The sequence below is a fragment of the Dendrobates tinctorius genome, unplaced genomic scaffold, assembly GCF_039654945.1.
Source record: "Dendrobates tinctorius isolate UK_male_01 unplaced genomic scaffold, ASM3965494v1 ptg000074l, whole genome shotgun sequence".
Lineage (NCBI taxonomy): Eukaryota > Metazoa > Chordata > Amphibia > Anura > Dendrobatidae > Dendrobates > Dendrobates tinctorius.
In genome coordinates, this window is record NW_027361742.1 from 1,067,045 (window position 1) to 1,083,841 (window position 16,797).

Consider the following 16,797-nt stretch of genomic DNA (forward strand, 5'->3'; position numbering starts at 1 on the left):
AGCCTCGGGCCCGGAGGAACAAGCCAGATTGCCCTCATTATTAGCCGCCCTGCAGGGGCCCCCCTCCACCTCTGGGCCCCGATGCAGCCGCACAGGCTACACATGCGGTTTGTCCGCCCATGCATACAGGTATGGCAGCCTCCAGGATAAGGAATACAGACTAAAGGGGGCTTTACACATAGCCACCCTGACCGGGTTGTATCGTGGTCAGGATCGCTGGTGCATCGCTAAATGTAAAGGGGCCTTGAGGCTGGAATCACAGCAGTGTATGGCATCAGATGTGATATGTAAATGACACTCGGCTCCAGCTCTGCTGCGAGCGTGATCCGAGTGTCAGTGCTCTGTGCTCCCATCCTCTCACATGAGACAATCACAACAGAGGTGCGGAGCAGGCAAAGAAAGTAATTTCTCCATCACCTCCATTGCCTGTCTCGGTGTATATTGGACTGCACTGGGGTGATGTCCGAGTGCAGTCCGATGTTTCACACGTACCCATAGAATTGTATGATAAACTTGTATGGGTGCGTGGGAGCCGAGTCTCCCTGCCAAATCGCCATGAGAAAATAATGGCAGATCTGCACTGCCCCATAGAGTATAACACTGGGCTGAGCGTAATAAGCAAAAACATCGGATACCGTACCCTCGTGTGACCCCGGCCTAAGGCTACATTCACATAATTAGTTTTTGATGCTGTAGAATTTCGGCACCTATTATTTAAGTTAGGTTATTTGTGTTTTTTCATTGCATTTTTGTGTGCATTTTTTAACTCTTTTTGGTATGTCATACTTCAAATAAAGCTGCTTTGTTTTTTATACTTGTCTTTGACAAAACTTTATTGATATACTAACAGTAGGTGTTGATTACATGTGTTTTTGATGCATTTCCACCGTGGAAATGCACTAAAAACATGCGATTTTTCTGTCTATGGGTCCATGAAAAAAATCATACTGCCCTTGGATGACATCTGAGCGCAGTCACATTTTCACGGACTGACATAATTAAAAAGGAGAAATGTTTTTATTTTTCTCTCTACCTCTGAGGAAATTGGATCCCACTATGATAAAACTCGACAGATTTTCTCAGATGGAGGGAAAAAGGTCTTATTACCCTAGACTTGATTTAGAGAAATCATAAAATGATAGGCCCAATTCACTATTGCATTTAGGCCTTTTTTTGGTTACCTTTTGTTGTTTGTCATCTGATTTCCATTTGCGCCTAATTCTTCATTTAATTTGGGACGTTTTTTACAGCCTATTGTATATATGCAAAATTTGTTGCAAATGTACTCCAGTCCGCCCATAGTGATTTTATGGACGCCAGAAATGTTTTGTTCAATTTTTGCAACATTTTGTGACTTTTTGCTCAAGAACAGTCCTAAAAAAAATTGGAAGAAAAAAAAGTTTCAAATGTTCTACTTTGTGTATGAATCGCGGGTGCAATTTTGAAGAATTTGGCATAAAAATGTGCAATGAATACAACAAGACAAAAACTGAGAAGTGACTTAAACCCAGCACCAACCTCCTGAAAATGATAACTTGGGTCCATTGTGTTTTTCAGCTCCTTGTGCCACAATCATGGAGACACCACAGCTCAACTGTTCCAACAACTCAGCTTCAATGTCTTGGAGTCAGACTCCTGGCGCCATCAGTTATGTCGCCAATGTGTCCAGTCCGGGAGCAGAAATGCTTTCCTGCCACACATCATCCATGGGCTGCATCATCAATCAGCTGCAGTGTGGTCAGATATATAATGCGACCGTTACCGCCATCAATCAGCAATGCACGGGTCCTGCAGCCATCCCAGTGACACTCACTACTGGTAAGTAGCTTGTGTTCATTCACCAGTGATAAGGTTTTGGCACATGTACACTGAATATTAAAAATTGTGAATATTCCGTATTTATGAAAATGATGACTCTTTCCTTTGCCGTGTAATTTCAGCTCCCTGTCAGCCTCACAATGTAGCTGCAGATATAAATTGCTCCAGCTCAGTGATCAGGTTGAGCTGGGATGAATCCCTTGGAGCTCAGAGTTATTATTCAGTGCTGAGGACACCAGAAAACCAGTATCTTCTATGCAACAATACTGAGCTGGGCTGTGAGATCCGTGATCTTCCATGTGGACAGGCCTATGATGTGACCGTGACAGCAGTCAATGACCGGTGCGAGAGTGCACCCAGTTCTCCATCTGCGTTGTACACAGGTATATTGGATGCTCTGACTTCAAATGTTGGTTGCAAATATTTCAAACAAATACTAATTTTAGTTAAGGATAATGACTAGCTATGGTTGTACTTTGGCTGGAGGAATTGTTAAAGCTGCAGCTCATCAGAATCCACTGATCGGCTGCGGCGATCATGTGAAATAAACAATGTCAAATGATTGCCGGTTGACACAGCGCTTGAGGCGGAGGAGTGGTGCCAGTACAGGAGACAAGTATGCTTTTTTCTTGCCATTCTGGGAGGTAAGTATGGTTTTTGCTTATTTTATTCATCCCCCTGGAGGCATTCAAAAGGGGTTGGCTAGTAGTGGACAAGCCCTTTAAATAGTATATATAAAGTGTCTTCTGATTGTATTGTAAGTGGCCTCATATAAAAAAAGGAAATACAGTATATAACCATATATTTGGGGGTGGGGGGGATAGATTTGGGAATGCCAATGTAATCTAGTGGAGGTGTAAGACGAGGAAAGCCTCAAATTCCTCCTCTTTTGTGTGGAATTCAGTGTATGTTACTTTAAGAAAAAGCTGTTGATGCCATATTGGTGTTGCTATGTATGTGTCAGGTTATGATTTGTGCCCATTTTGTGCACCCATTAGCCCAGAGTGGTGTGTGGCTGGCTGCCCATTAGCTAAGGGTGGTTTGTGGATGGCCACCCGTTAGCCCAGGGTGGTGTGTGGCTGACTGCCCATTAGCTCAGGGTGGTGTGTGGCTGGCTTGTTGTTCGCTCAGGGTGGTTTGTGGCTGGCCGCCCATTAGCCCAGGGTGATGTGTGGCTGGCTGCCCATTAGCTCGGGGTGGTTTGTGGCTGACCACCCGTTAGGCCAGGGTGGTGTGTGGCTGGATGCCCGTTAGCTCAGGGAGGTATTTGGCTGGCCGCCCGTTAGCCCAGGGTGGTGTGTGGCTGGCTGCCCGTTAGCTCAGGGTGGTGTGTGACTGGCTGCCTATTAGTCCAGGGTGGTGTGTGGCTGGCTACCCGATAGCTCAGTGTGGTGTGTGGCTGGCTGTCTGTTAGCTCAGCGTTTTGTGTGGCTGGCTGCCCATTAACTCAGGGTGGTGTGTGGCTGGCTGACTGGTAACCCAGGGTGGTGTGTGGCTTGCTGCCCGTTAGCTCAGGGTGGTGTGTGGCTGGCTGTCTATTAGTCCAGGGTGGTGTGTGGCTGGCTGTCCGATAGCTCAGTGTGTGTGTGGCTGGCTGCCCGTTAGCTCAGGGTTTTGTGTGGCTGGATGCCCGTTAGCTCAGGGTGGTGTGTGGCTGGCTGCTTGTTAGCTCAGGGTGGTGTGTGCCTGGCTGCCCATTAGCTCAGGGTGGTGTGTGGCTGGCCGCCTGTTAGCTCAGGGTGGTGTGTGGCTGGCTGCCCATTAGCTCAGGGTGGTGTGTGGCTGGCTGCCCGTTAGCTCAGGGTGGTGTGTCGCTGACTGCCCTTTAGCTCAAGGTGGTGTGTGGCTGGCTGCCCGTTAGCTCAGGGTGGTGTGTGGCTGGCTGCCCATTAGCTCAGAGTGGTGTGTGGCTGGCTGCCCGTTAGCTCAGGGTGGTGTGTGGCTGGCTGCCCGTTAGCTCAGGGTGGTGTGTGGCTGGCTGCCCGTTAGCTCAGGGTGGTGTGTCGCTGACTGCCCTTTAGCTCAAGGTGGTGTGTGGCTGGCTGCCCGTTAGCTCAGGGTGGTGTGTGGCTGGCTGCCCATTAGCTCAGAGTGGTGTGTGGCTGGCTGCCCGTTAGCTTAGGGTGGTGTGTGGCTGGCTGCCTGTTAGCCCAGGGTGGTGTGTGGCTGGCCGAACATTAGCACAGGGTGGTGTAGGTCTGATGGCAGCTAAAATCTGTGATATCCCCATTCACTCAGAGTCACTGGGCACCAAGAAGTACAATTTTATGGTGCCAAGTTGCAGGACAAGGTGACAGCATCAAATTATGCCCAGGCAGAGCCCGGTGCTGATGTATTCGCAAGTGTTGTGCAATGCTGGTACTAGCAGTTCTATAAGGCAAGGTGACATTAACCCATTAGCCATCCCTACAGGGCAATGGGACTAGAGAGGCTAGGTGCCAGAAAAGGCGCATCTTATAGATGTGCCTTTTCTGGGGAGGCCAGGGGCAGATTTTTTTAGCCGAGGGGCAAAAACAACGGTCCCTCTCTAGGCTATTAATATCTGCTCTCACTCACTGGCTTTCCCTCTCTGGTGGAGAAATTACCGCGGGAGTCCACACAATTTTTTTCAACGAATTAACCCCTTAATTTAACACCTACATGTCCCAAATTTTACATACATACCCTAATCTAATTATTAGTCAAAGACATATGAAAAACTAAATCAAATGAAATGGTTTTGCTGTATGTAAACCATGTGTCATTTCATGTTGGGTTTTGTAATGATTTTACAGAAGCCGACAATTGATTTAGCGGCTATTCTGCTATGTAGAACTCTATGAAATATAAATATATATATGTGTCTCAATGACGTGTGTGTGTGTGTGTGTGTGTATGTGTGTATATATATATATATATATATATATATATATATATATATATATATACTGTATATGTATTCTATGTGTCTATATCTATTCTTACTATTCTTTATTAAACATGTCAGTGTGATTTTACTGTATCGCAAAATGAATTGCCGGCTTTTGTTAAAGGACACTGGTGCGTATTTCTCGCAAGTCACACGTCTGTTCCGTGTGTAATCTGTATTTTTCTCGCCTCCATAGACTTGCAATGGCGTATTTTTGGAGGAATACGCTGACAATCGCAGCATGCTGCGATTTTCTCATCCCGTAAAATACGGCAGAGAAATAAACGGCTGATGGGAGCTGCCCCATAGAGAAACATTGGTCCAAGTGCAATGCGTTGTTTTTGCGCCTCTCACTCGTCCGTATTTTTCTCTAGTGTGACTCCAGCCTAAAAGATAACATTTTGGTTAGTCAGAGAGTGTGCAATGTTACCACATAGGGTGCTAGGGATGACTGTCCTGCTCCAAATGTCTGAATGGAGTAGGTCTCAGCACTATTATAATAGTATTGTGCCAGAGAGTTTTTGCCAGCATTAAGTTAGAGAGTCATAGCAGAGTGGCTGGTAAAGTGTCTACTGCTATCGCACATCAATCACCAAAGTGCGGCAGGCTGTGATAGGCAGTAGCTTCCCAAAGATTCACAGCAGCACAGCCTAAAATGGTCCATCAATCTGAGCACAATCCAAGTTCGTGTTGGCCCAGTTGGAGCATTTCATGGTCCCTGACCCCTTATGCTGTGATACAGCAGATAGTGCAGAGCTCAGACTGCTCAGCCTTGTATAACCCTGCCCACACCAGTGATTGGCAGCTTTCTGTATACGCTGTACAGAAAGAGTCTTTTCGGTAGTGGGGACGAGATTATACAGAGCAGTTGACTAGGAGGCACGAGACAGCTTGTCCTCTAGTGATAATCTCCTGCTGATGAAACAGTCAAACATAGCCGAGTAAGTGAAACATCACTAGAATCAGGCTTTCTTCCCCTTCATCATGATAACCTCAGGTTGCATAGCAAAAACCTGCATACAGATTCCTTTTAACCCTTTCACGACATCCGCCGTACATGTACTGCTCTGCTAGTTGCGGTCACTGTGCTTCCTTTTCCTCAGATCTGGTGTGCAGAGTTGTTGTAGGCCCCCCTCCTTTGATCTCCTGTGATCCAGTGTTGTGCTGTGTGGGTGCTGGCTGCTGTGTGCCCGATCTGTAATCACAGCAGCAGGTGCAGTTCCCAATTCACTGTTCCAGCTTCCCTTTAATAATAATAATAATAATCTTTATTTTTATATAGCGCTAACATATTCCGCAGCGCTTTACAGTTTGCACACATTTTCATCACTGTCCCCGATGGGGGCTCACAATCTAAATTCCCTATCAGTATGTCTTTGGAAGTGTGGGAGGAAACCGGAGTACCCGGAGGAAACCCACGCAAACACGGGAAGAACATACCCTTTATGGTAAGTACTTCTGAAACTGATGGGCACGTATTGTACAAGGAAAAAAGCAAGAAAAAGAAGCACAGAATGGAGCACACTCACAGCTGAATATCAATATGCAAAAATACTTTTATTGTTCATACAATGCCAAGAAAACCAAGTGCATAATAAAACAGTTAAAAAACACCAATGAAAACAATGTGGGCAAGTGGATGTGAGCATACATATACATGCAAAGCATACATGATATAGCAATCACAAATATTCAAATAGCATAAATTTGCAGCAATGCTCTTTTTCTCCCAATGGATAATGAATAACAATAAATGTATATTAACCCATTTCTGCCATCTGACGTACTATTCCGTCCATGGGACCCGGCCCCCTATGCCCATGGACCGGATAGTACATCATAGCGATCAGCGGCGCTCATGGGGGGAGCGCCGCTGATCGCGGCTGGGTATCAGCTGATTATCACAGCTGGCACCCGGCACTATGTATCAGGGGCGGTCACGGACCGCACCCGACACGTTAATCCCTGGCACACTGCGATCAAACACGATCGCTGTGTACCTGGGGTTTAGGGAAGCATCGGCAGGGAGGGGGCTCCCTCCGTGCTTCCCTGAGCCCCCCGGAGCAGCGCGATGTGCAGCGCTGCTCCGGGGGCCTCCTTCCCTGCAGGTCCCCGGATCCAAAATGGCGCCGGAGACCTTCGGGGGCCTGCAGGGAGCCGGCTTCCTCATGTCACGTGGACCCGTCCTGTGTGACGCGACCCGCAGGCCGGTAACTGTAAACAACAAGACAAGGGGGAGGGACAACAGTTACAACGGTGGGCCCTGCGATAGGGAAGACCTCCTGCACTCCCCTGAGTCAGTGTCCCTAACGCTCCTAACATTCCCTATGCCGGTTCCGCACCAGGCGCCGCTCAGGATACCTGTCGCCCTAGCACACTCTACACCTATCCCTTGCTAGGGAGCTGGGTGGCGCAGGCACTGGCTCCATCGCTGCACTAATACACATGAAGGGAAAACACAAACAGGGGAACACCACTTAGCTTTACTCTGTGCACTTGCTCCTGGCAACAGAGTCCACCACCAGAATGCAGCTCTCCTCCTGAAATGCTGCCACCAAGCTCTGTCAGAGCTACAAGGAAATCCCCTATGACTCCTTCCACACCAGGGCTAAGACAGTGCTGCAAGGAACGTTCTCCAGCTCCTGCCTCCACCAAGGATGGTTGAAATGAATACTATCACCAACGCTGATTGCAACACCTGTGACTCTTTTATAGCAGAGCACTGTGATCTGTCACAGCGATCAGTGATGTGACCGATCAGCGATCGGTCACATGACAGTTATGTCCCCCCTGGGACAGTATAATAAAGTTTAAAAAAAAAAGTGTAAAAATAATTTATAAAAAATCACTAAATAAATTAAAAAAAAATATTCCCTAATAAATTCATTTCTTAGAAATAAAAAAAAACAATAAAAATACACATATTTAGTATCGCCGTTTCCGTAACGACCCGCCCTATAAAACTGTCCCATTAGTTAACCCCTTTAGCGAACCCCTTAAAAAATAAAAATAAAAAACAAAGCGAAAATAATGCTTTATCATCATACCGCAGAACAAAAAGTGCAATAACGTGCAATCAAAAAGACGGATATAAATAACCATGGTACCGCTGAAAACGTCATCTTGTCCCGCAAAAAACGAGCTGCCATACAGCATCATCAGTGAAAAAATAAAAAAAGTTATAGCTCGCAGAATAAAGCGATGCAAAAAAAATTATTTTTTACATAAAATTGTTTTTATTGCATAAAAGCGCCAAAACAATGACATAAATGAGGTATCGCTGTAATCGTACTGACCCGAAGAATAAAACTGCCTTATCAATTTTACCGCACGTGGAACGGTGTAAACGCACCCCCCAAAAGAAATTCTTGAAATGCTGGTTTTTGTTCATTCTGCGTCCCAAAAATTGGAATAAAAAGCGATCAAAAAATGTCACGTGCCTGAAAATGGTACCAATAAAAACGTCAACTCGTCCCGTAAAAAATAAGACCTCACATAACTCGGTGGGTCAAAATATGGAAAAATTATAGCTCTGAAAATGTGGTTATGCAAAAACTATTTTTACAATAAAAAGCGTCTTTTAGTGCAGTGGTCCCCAACCTTTTTTGCACCGGGGACCGGTTTCAAGCAAGACCATTCTTCCATGGCCCGGCAGGGCGGGGATGGAGGTGTGGCAGGGGCGGGGCTTTGGTCATAAGGGGGCGGGGCTATGGACACGGTTGTAGTGTAGCAGTGCATACTTATAATTAAATAACATTTATAATGTGACTCAACTCACCATAGGTTTTGAATAAGTGCTCCATCACCCCTTTCTCCCCATCATTGCCTTCACCCCATCACTCCCTTCTCCCCATCATTGCCTTCACCCCATCACTGCTGTCTCCCCATCATTGCCTTCACCCCATCACTCCCCTCTCTCCATCATTGCCTTCACCCCATCACTCCCTTCTCCCCATCATTGCCTTCACCCCATCACTCCCTTCTCCCCATCATTGCCTTCACCCCATCACTGCCATCTCTCCATCATTGCCTTCACCCCATCATTCCCCTCTCCCCATCATTGCCTTCACCCCATCACTCCCTTCTCCCCATCATTGCCTTCACCCCATCACTCCCCTCTCCCCATCATTGCCTTCACCCCATCACTCCCCTCATGGCCTTCTCCTCATGTCCCCATCTCCTCCAGGGCCAGGCTACACACACACACACACACACATACAGACACACACAGACATACATGTACACACACATTATATACACACACACACAGACACACACAGACATACATGTACACACAGACACCACCTCTCTCCTCTCACCTGCCCGCCTCCCGCGCTTCCTTGCTCTCACACAGCAGCGGCCGCGCTCCTCTCTGTGTCAGAGACAGGAAGCGCGGGCAGCGGGCAGGAAGCTGGACGGGTCCTTGCAGCTCCGCTCCTGCTATTCCCTCTTGCAGGCAGCAGAGCTGCTTGATCGCTCCCTGGTCGCCGCTACACACGCCGCCCCAGCCCCCGCTACGCCACTGACCAACCCTGGCTCCCCTTGTGTCCGCGGACCGGCAAGGGCACTGCAGCGGCCCGGTGCTGGGCCGCGGACCGGCGGTTGGGGACCCCTGTTTTAGTGTATGACAGCTGCCAAACATAAAAACCCGCTAAAAAGAGTAATCAAACCACCTGTTATCAACCCCTTAACTAGGGTAAAATAATAAAATTAAAAAAATGTATTTATTTCCATTTTCCCATTAGGATTAGGGCTAGGGGGGATTCCACTGTTTGGGCACATCAGGTGCTCTCCAAACGCAACATGGCGTCTGATCTCAATTCCAGCCAATTCTGCGTTGAAAAAGTCAAACGGTGCTCCTTCCCTTCCAAGCTCTGCCATGCGCCCATACAGTGTTTTACCCCCACATATGGGGTATCAGCCTACTCGGGACAAATTGCAAAACAACTTTTGGGGTCCAATTTCTCCTGTTACCCTTAGGAAAATAAAAAATTGGGGGCAAAAATATCATTTTTGTGGAAAAAAATGATTTTTTTATTTTCACGCCCGGGCGGTATAAACTTCTTTGAAGATCTAGATAAGTTCCGTGGGGGTTCTAGTTTCCAAAATGGGGTCACTTGTGGGGGGTTTCCATTGTTTAGGTACATCAGGGGCTCTCCAAAGGCAACATGTCACCCACAGACCATTCCATCAAAGTCTGCATTCCAAAACGTCACTACTTCCCTTCGGAGCCCCGACGTATGCCCATACAGTAGTTTTCACCCACACATGGGGTATCAGCGTACTCAGGACAAATTGGACAACAACTATTGGGGTCCAATTTCTCCTGTTACCCTTGGGAAAATAAAAAATTGGGGACTAAAATATCATGTTTGTGGAAAAAATATGACTTTTTTATTTTCACGCCCGGGCGTTATAAACTTCTGTGAAGCCCTTGGGGGTTCAAAGTGCTCACCACACATCTAGAAAAGTTCCTTAGGGGGTCTAGTTTCCAAAATGGTGTCATTTGTGGGGGGTTTCCACTGTTTAGGCACATCAGGGGCTTTGCAAACGCGACATGTTGTCCGATCCCAATTCCAGCCAAAAACGTCAAATGGCGCTGCTTCCCTTCCGAGCTCTGCCATGCGCCCAAATAGTAGTTTACCCCAACATATATGGTATCAGCGTACTCAGGACAAACTGCACAATGACTTTTGGGGTCCTGTTACCCTTGGAAAAATAAAAATTGAGGGGGTAAAGATCATTTTTGTGGAAAAAATATGATTTTTTTAATTGTACGGCTGTACGTTATAAACTTCTGTGAAGCCCTTGGGGGTTCAAAGTTCTCACCACACATCTAGATAAATTCTTTGGGGGGTATAGTTTCCAAAATGGTGTCATTTGTCAGGGGTTTCCACTGTTTTGGCACATCAGGGGCTTTCCAAACACGACATGGTGTCCGATCTCAATTCCAGCCAAAAAAGTCAGATGGCGCTGCTTCCCTTCTGAGCTTTGCTATGCACCCAAATAGTGGTTTACACCCACATATGGGGTATCAACGTACTCAGGACAAATTGCACAGTAACTTTTAGGGTCTTGTTACCCTTGGGAAAGTAAAAATTGGGGGTGAAAAGATCATTTTTGTGGAAAAAATATGATTTTTTAATTGTACAGCTGTACGTTATAAACTTCTGCGAAGCCCTTGTGGGTTCAAAGTTCTCACCACATATCTAGATAAGTTCCTTGGGGGTCTAGTTTCCAAAATGGTGTCACTTGTGTGGGGTTTCCACTGTTTATGCAGATCAGGGGCTCTCCAAACGTGACATGGTGTCCGATCTGAATTCCAGCCAATTTTGCATTGAAAAAGTCAAACGGCGCTCCTTCCCTTCTGAGCTCTGCCATGCGCCGAAACAGTGGTTCCCTCCCACATATCAGGTATCAGCGTACTCAGGAGAAATTGCACAATAACTTTTGCAGTCCAATTTCTCCTGTTACCCTTGGTGAAATAAAAAAATTGGACCTGAAGTAATTTTTTTGTGAAAAAAAGTTAAATGTTCATTTTTTGTAAACATTCCACAAATTCCTGTGAAGCACCTGAAGGGTTAATAAACTTCTTGAATGTGGTTTTGAGCACCTTGAGGGGTGCAGTTTTTAGAATGGTGTCACTTTTGGGTATTTTCTATCACATAGACCCCTCAAAGTGACTTCAAATGTGATGTGGTCCGTAAAAATAAAATGGTGTTGTAAAAATGAGAAATCGCTGGTCAACTTTTAACCCTTATAACTTCCTAACCAAAAAAAATTTGGTTCCAAAATTGTGCTGATGTAAAGTAGACATGTGGGAAATGTTACTTATTAAGTTTTTTGTGTGCCATATCTCTGTGATTTAAGGGCATAAAAATTCAAAGTTGGAAAATTGCGAAATTTTCAAAATTTTCGCCAAATTTCCATTTTTTTCACAAATAAACGCAAGTTATTTGAATTAAATTTTACCACTATCATGAAGTATAACATGTCACGAGAAAACAATGTCAGAATCAGTGGGATCCATGTAAGCATTTCAGAGTTATTACCTAATAAAGGGACAGTGGTCAGAATTGTAAAAATTGGCCCGGTCATGAACGCGCGGGTAAAGGGGTTAAATTTCTATATGTGATTTATAAGATGTCTCTTACCTCTTAAGAATATGAAAAAAGGACTAAGAACTAGCTAATGAATAGCTTGCACTATAAATAATGAATTTATATCAATTTTGCATGCATCCTCAAAGAGGGTTTGTGCCTCATGCAGATGAACAGGTGAAAAGAGCAATACTAGTTCACATAATGGTAAAATACCCAGGGAAAGCCATACAGATCTCAGATACCATCCCATGCATATGGGGAAAAAAAGGGAAAGAGAACAGATTAAGTCACATAATAATTACCAAGGGAGACCACTCAGTCCACAAATGCCCAACGTGTGTCGCTGCTGCCTGCAGCTTCAGTTTAGTCAAACTCTGAGGAAGGAGAGAACACAAAAAAGGGCAGAGTATGCTTGCTCCAAGAGGGGAATATGAAAGGATATAATTTACCATTTATTATAAACTGGATGTGTGATCGATGCTATCGCATCGGGAGGGCAGTAACATCACGATGGGGGCAGCTTTGTGGTGCTGCCCTGGGGGTGGCAGCCCACCCACCTCCGTGCAGTCACAACTGGCAGGAAGACGGTGTTTTGCGACCAGTGCTGGAGATGGTGTGTGGTGCCACCAGAGGGTGGCCACACCCATTCTCCAGCACAGGCATCAAGCCGCGGTCTTTCCTGCCGGCTGTGACTGCACAGAGGTGGGTGGGCAGGCAGCTGCGGGATCCGGCACTTGTAGTCAGGGGGTGGGTCCTGGTGGGGGTCCGGCGGCATCCCTCTCATTACTCCCCCTCATTACACCATCTCATTACACCCCCTCATTATACCCCCTTAATTAAACCCCTCTCGTTATATCCCCTCGTTACACTCCTTTCACAGCCTCGTGATCGCAGCGGCTGCCTGGATCCGAGCGGCGGCTGGGATCCAAGCAACGGTTGGGATCCCAGCGGTGGTCAGGATCACAGCCGCGTTCGGGATCCCAGCGGCAGCTGGGATCCCAGCGGCATTCAGGATCGCTGTGGCGTTCCTGGATCCGAGCGGCACCACTTGCCGGACAATTTAAGGCAATTATATATATAGATGGGGAAGGGAGGAAAATAGAGTCAGCTCACTGCTTTAAGATGAACCTTGTCTGCATGGGTATCACCACACGGAGCCACCATAGTACAGGCCCAAGATGCAGTGCAGAAAAGAAAGATGTTCTTCTGCGATGAGCAATGAGATGGGTATAAAACTTCACATTTATTTACTAAAGCGCTGATTTATACACTACAAAAATATTCTTGGCTCCCTTCCTACCTTCCTACAAATGGCTGAGCTGTGATGTTGTTGTAAGGGGTCACAGAAACTGTTGAACCCCCTAAACCTGTCCCGGATCTGAATGTTTTACTTTGTAAATAATATTGTGTACTTAGTGCTGCTATATGTATATTGGTGTAGTAATTTGGTTAGCCACTAGAGGGGGGCATTTTAGCCTACTTCGATTTAAGATAGGAAACAGTTAACTCAGGGGGCCAACTGTGGGTAAGCCAGCGAGTTCCCGGCATTTTAGGCAGTAGGGCCAGGGAGCCTGGACAGTGCAGCAGGGCCTTAGAGTCCGGGCAACAAAGTGGGCCATGAAACGTTCAAGCTAGGAGCCCAGTCATTCATGGCTCAGGAATCAAAGGTCATAGCAGCAGAGGAATTCAGGGCAGCACCAAGATGTGGCAGCTTACTACATGGGCAGATGCCCTTATGTCTGGAGTGAAATGGACAGGGAAACTCCTAAAGGTAGTTAAGCTGAACAGAAGGAACGCTGCAGTACCGGACAAAACGGCGCTACCCCGGAGCATTCTACAAGAAGTGAGGGAAAGCACAGAAATAGACAAGGATGTGTACCATTATGTTCCCAGTGATGTTGCTGTAACTGAGCTGGACGTACTGAGAATGGATTCAAGTAAAATTGCTTGTTACAAGTTGAAACTGGACTCGGTCTGTCTTTGTATGAAATCGTCAGGAGTGAACTCACAGCAGAACAGAGAGGACCCTGATGGTACAGAAGGCGTTAAAGAAGGTACGCTGTGAAGGGGACATTGTATGCATGTGGCGGGAGACCAGGGCGTGATTGAGCAATCTATGTCAGCCAAGACTACGGCCCTGTCTCCCCTCACATGGTCAGTGTATATCCGACCATACCGCATGAGGTTGCACTTACTAGTCTTACATATTTCCTAAACAAATATAGTACATATTCACAAAAGAAATAAAAAAATGTATTTAATTCTAGCAGTCACTTTCTTATTGACTCATAATTACTTCACTTTTGATAAATAATTTATTTTGCAAAAATGTGGAATAAGCATGGGAGGAAAGTTCTCATCCTCTATAGCAAATTTAGTGGTGGCTGTCTGTGAAGAAATATTTATTTACAGTGACTGTGAAACAAATCCATTTCATCATGTGATCAAATTTTTTGGTCGTTATACAGACTATCTAATAATTATTTGGAAGGGTACAGGGTTAGAAGCGGATAACTTTATCTCTTACATGAATAATATTACTTTCAATCTTAAATTTATCCACTTTTTGGACTCTAAAAAAATAAATAATTTAGATATAACATTAACAGGTCATTCAGGTGAAGGTACTATTACAATATCTCATTATAGGAAGCCTACTGATAACACCATACTAGAAGCTCATTCATACCATCCATCCCATGTAATAAAAATATTGCTGTTGAAGAGCTTATGAGAACAAAAAGGAATTATTGAGAAAATGGTAGCTATAGTGTGGAGTCAAAAAATGTACTTACTAGATTAAAAAATAGAGGATACTTTGGCTTTTGAACAGAGCAAATGCAATAGTGGATGATATAGACAGAGAACATTTACTAGTAGACTGCAATACACACTGAAATAAAAGGAAAGTCCAGATATTTATTACTTTTTCAATGCAGTCATTCAATACAGTCATTGTAAAAATCCCGATTCTCAATCAGGACAGTAGAATCTCTGAAAGTTTTAAAAAATACTATCCCCAGATATGTTGCTAAGAAAGTGTTCTCGTTAGATACTATTCTCTCACCAAGTTTGTTTCAGGAAAATAAAAAACAAAAGATGTCCACATGGCTTTCCTTAAAGGGAATCTGTCACCACTTTTTCCGCATATCATGTAAAAATATCATTCAATTCAGTGTCACCTATGCATTGTAACAGTACTTTTGATATCCCTTGACTCCCCACCTTTGATCAATAAATACCGTTTATATTCCATTACATTCTATGGCCCGGAATGCATGAGGCAACACACAATTTGCATCGCAATACTTCCGGGCCATAGAACGTAATGGCATATGCCGGCGCATGCGCAATACTGATTTTATGCATTGCCCACTGTTGGGCAAAGCATACTGTGCACGCGCGAAATTTCATTTGATTGCGCACGCGCAGTAACAGTATGCGAACGCAGGAATTACAAGAAAGAAATGCGTAACGCAAGACAGGAGAGGGAGAGACGGACAATAAACCCCGCCCATCGGACCGGACCGAGCAGATTTACATACACCGCAGGAGGAATATAAGCGGTATTTATTGATCAAAGGTGGGGAGTCAAGGGGTATCAAAAGTACTGTTATAATGCATAGTTGACACTGAACTGAATGATATTTGAAAAAAGTTGTGACAGATTCCCTTTAAAAGTTTTTCTTTTTAATGTGGAAATACACAGTGCATATCTGCAATCATGCATATAAGTGCACAAAGTTTCTTTCTTACAAAAAAAAGGACATTTTCCTGCAATACAGCAGGAGTTATATATATAATTGGTTGTATAACATGTAAAAAAAAAATATGTAGGATACATAACTGGCCCACTGAAAAAACACATCAGAAGATATTTATCAGATGGGGCCAATCCCGCCAAAGCAGTAAATGTCTCTGCTGTTTCTGAGCATTTTCCACAAGTACATAAACGGGACGTAACGTTCTTAGCCTTTGTAGGTATTTAAAAGGTTTATAAACCCATAAGAGGGGGTGATCTAAAAAGGAAAATATTGAATAGAGTCATACTGGATATTCAAATTTCACACAAGATCTCCAATGAGAATGAACAGCAGACAGGATTTAATTGTGCATTATAGCTAGCTTGTTTTATGAAAGAATTTTGTGGTTTTTATATTATGTTTGTATTGTCTAGAACAGAGTTAATTTTTTAGTTCCCAGGTGTTGGTTAATTAATCCACAGGAAAAGGTATATAAAATCAACCAGATTCACTTTAGAATAGACCCTGACTAAGGAGTAAAGCCGAAACACGTTGGTTTTCTCCTTGTGGATTTACTGTGGATCTCCAAAGATGTTGGAGTTTAAAAATATACCTATCTCAGTGATCATCATTGGAGAATATCTTTCTTTTCTGCACTACACATGAAACCTGCCCTGAGAAACCTTGCCTTTGCATTAAGGATTGCTTCAAAGTGTACCACACGAGCATGAATTTATAAAATTTAGTTTTACCCTGTTGACACAACACGCTTTTATAGTCTGATATACTTCATACAACTTACACATACCACCACATTATTAATTTGTGCATCAGCAAACCCAAAAGCATTATTGCTATTACTATAACTATGCCTTTACATAATTCATTGAGGGGTGTAGTTGCCAAACATGGGGTCACTTGTAGGGGCTTTCACTGTTTAGGCACATCAGGGGCTCTCCAAATGCAACATGGCACCCAGAAACCATTCCATCCTTTTAGACCTCGAGTCCAAACAGTAGTTTCCTACCTAATATTGGGTATCGGCAAACTCAGTAGAAATTGCACAACAAATTTTTGGGTCCATATTCTCTTGCTACCCTTGTGAAAATTAAAACATTGGGCACTAAAGAAACTTTGTGGGAAAAATAACATTTTTACAGTTCAATATTGCAAAATTTTGTGAAGCACCTGTGGGTTTAAGGTGTTCACCACACAGCTAGATAAA

At 44.7% G+C, this 16,797-nt stretch overlaps 1 protein-coding gene across 1 annotated transcript in view; it reads left to right on the forward strand.

Annotated features, from left to right (window-relative positions):
- LOC141096364 (fibronectin type III domain-containing protein 7-like) overlaps window positions 1-16,797 on the forward strand; it is a 47,879-nt gene that overhangs the window by 11,790 nt on the left and 19,292 nt on the right. Inside the window, exons 3-4 of the mRNA XM_073582919.1 lie at window positions 1,558-1,818; window positions 1,941-2,201. Coding sequence (XP_073439020.1) covers window positions 1,558-1,818; window positions 1,941-2,201 — 522 coding nt within the window. The remainder of the gene's footprint in view (window positions 1-1,557; window positions 1,819-1,940; window positions 2,202-16,797) is intronic.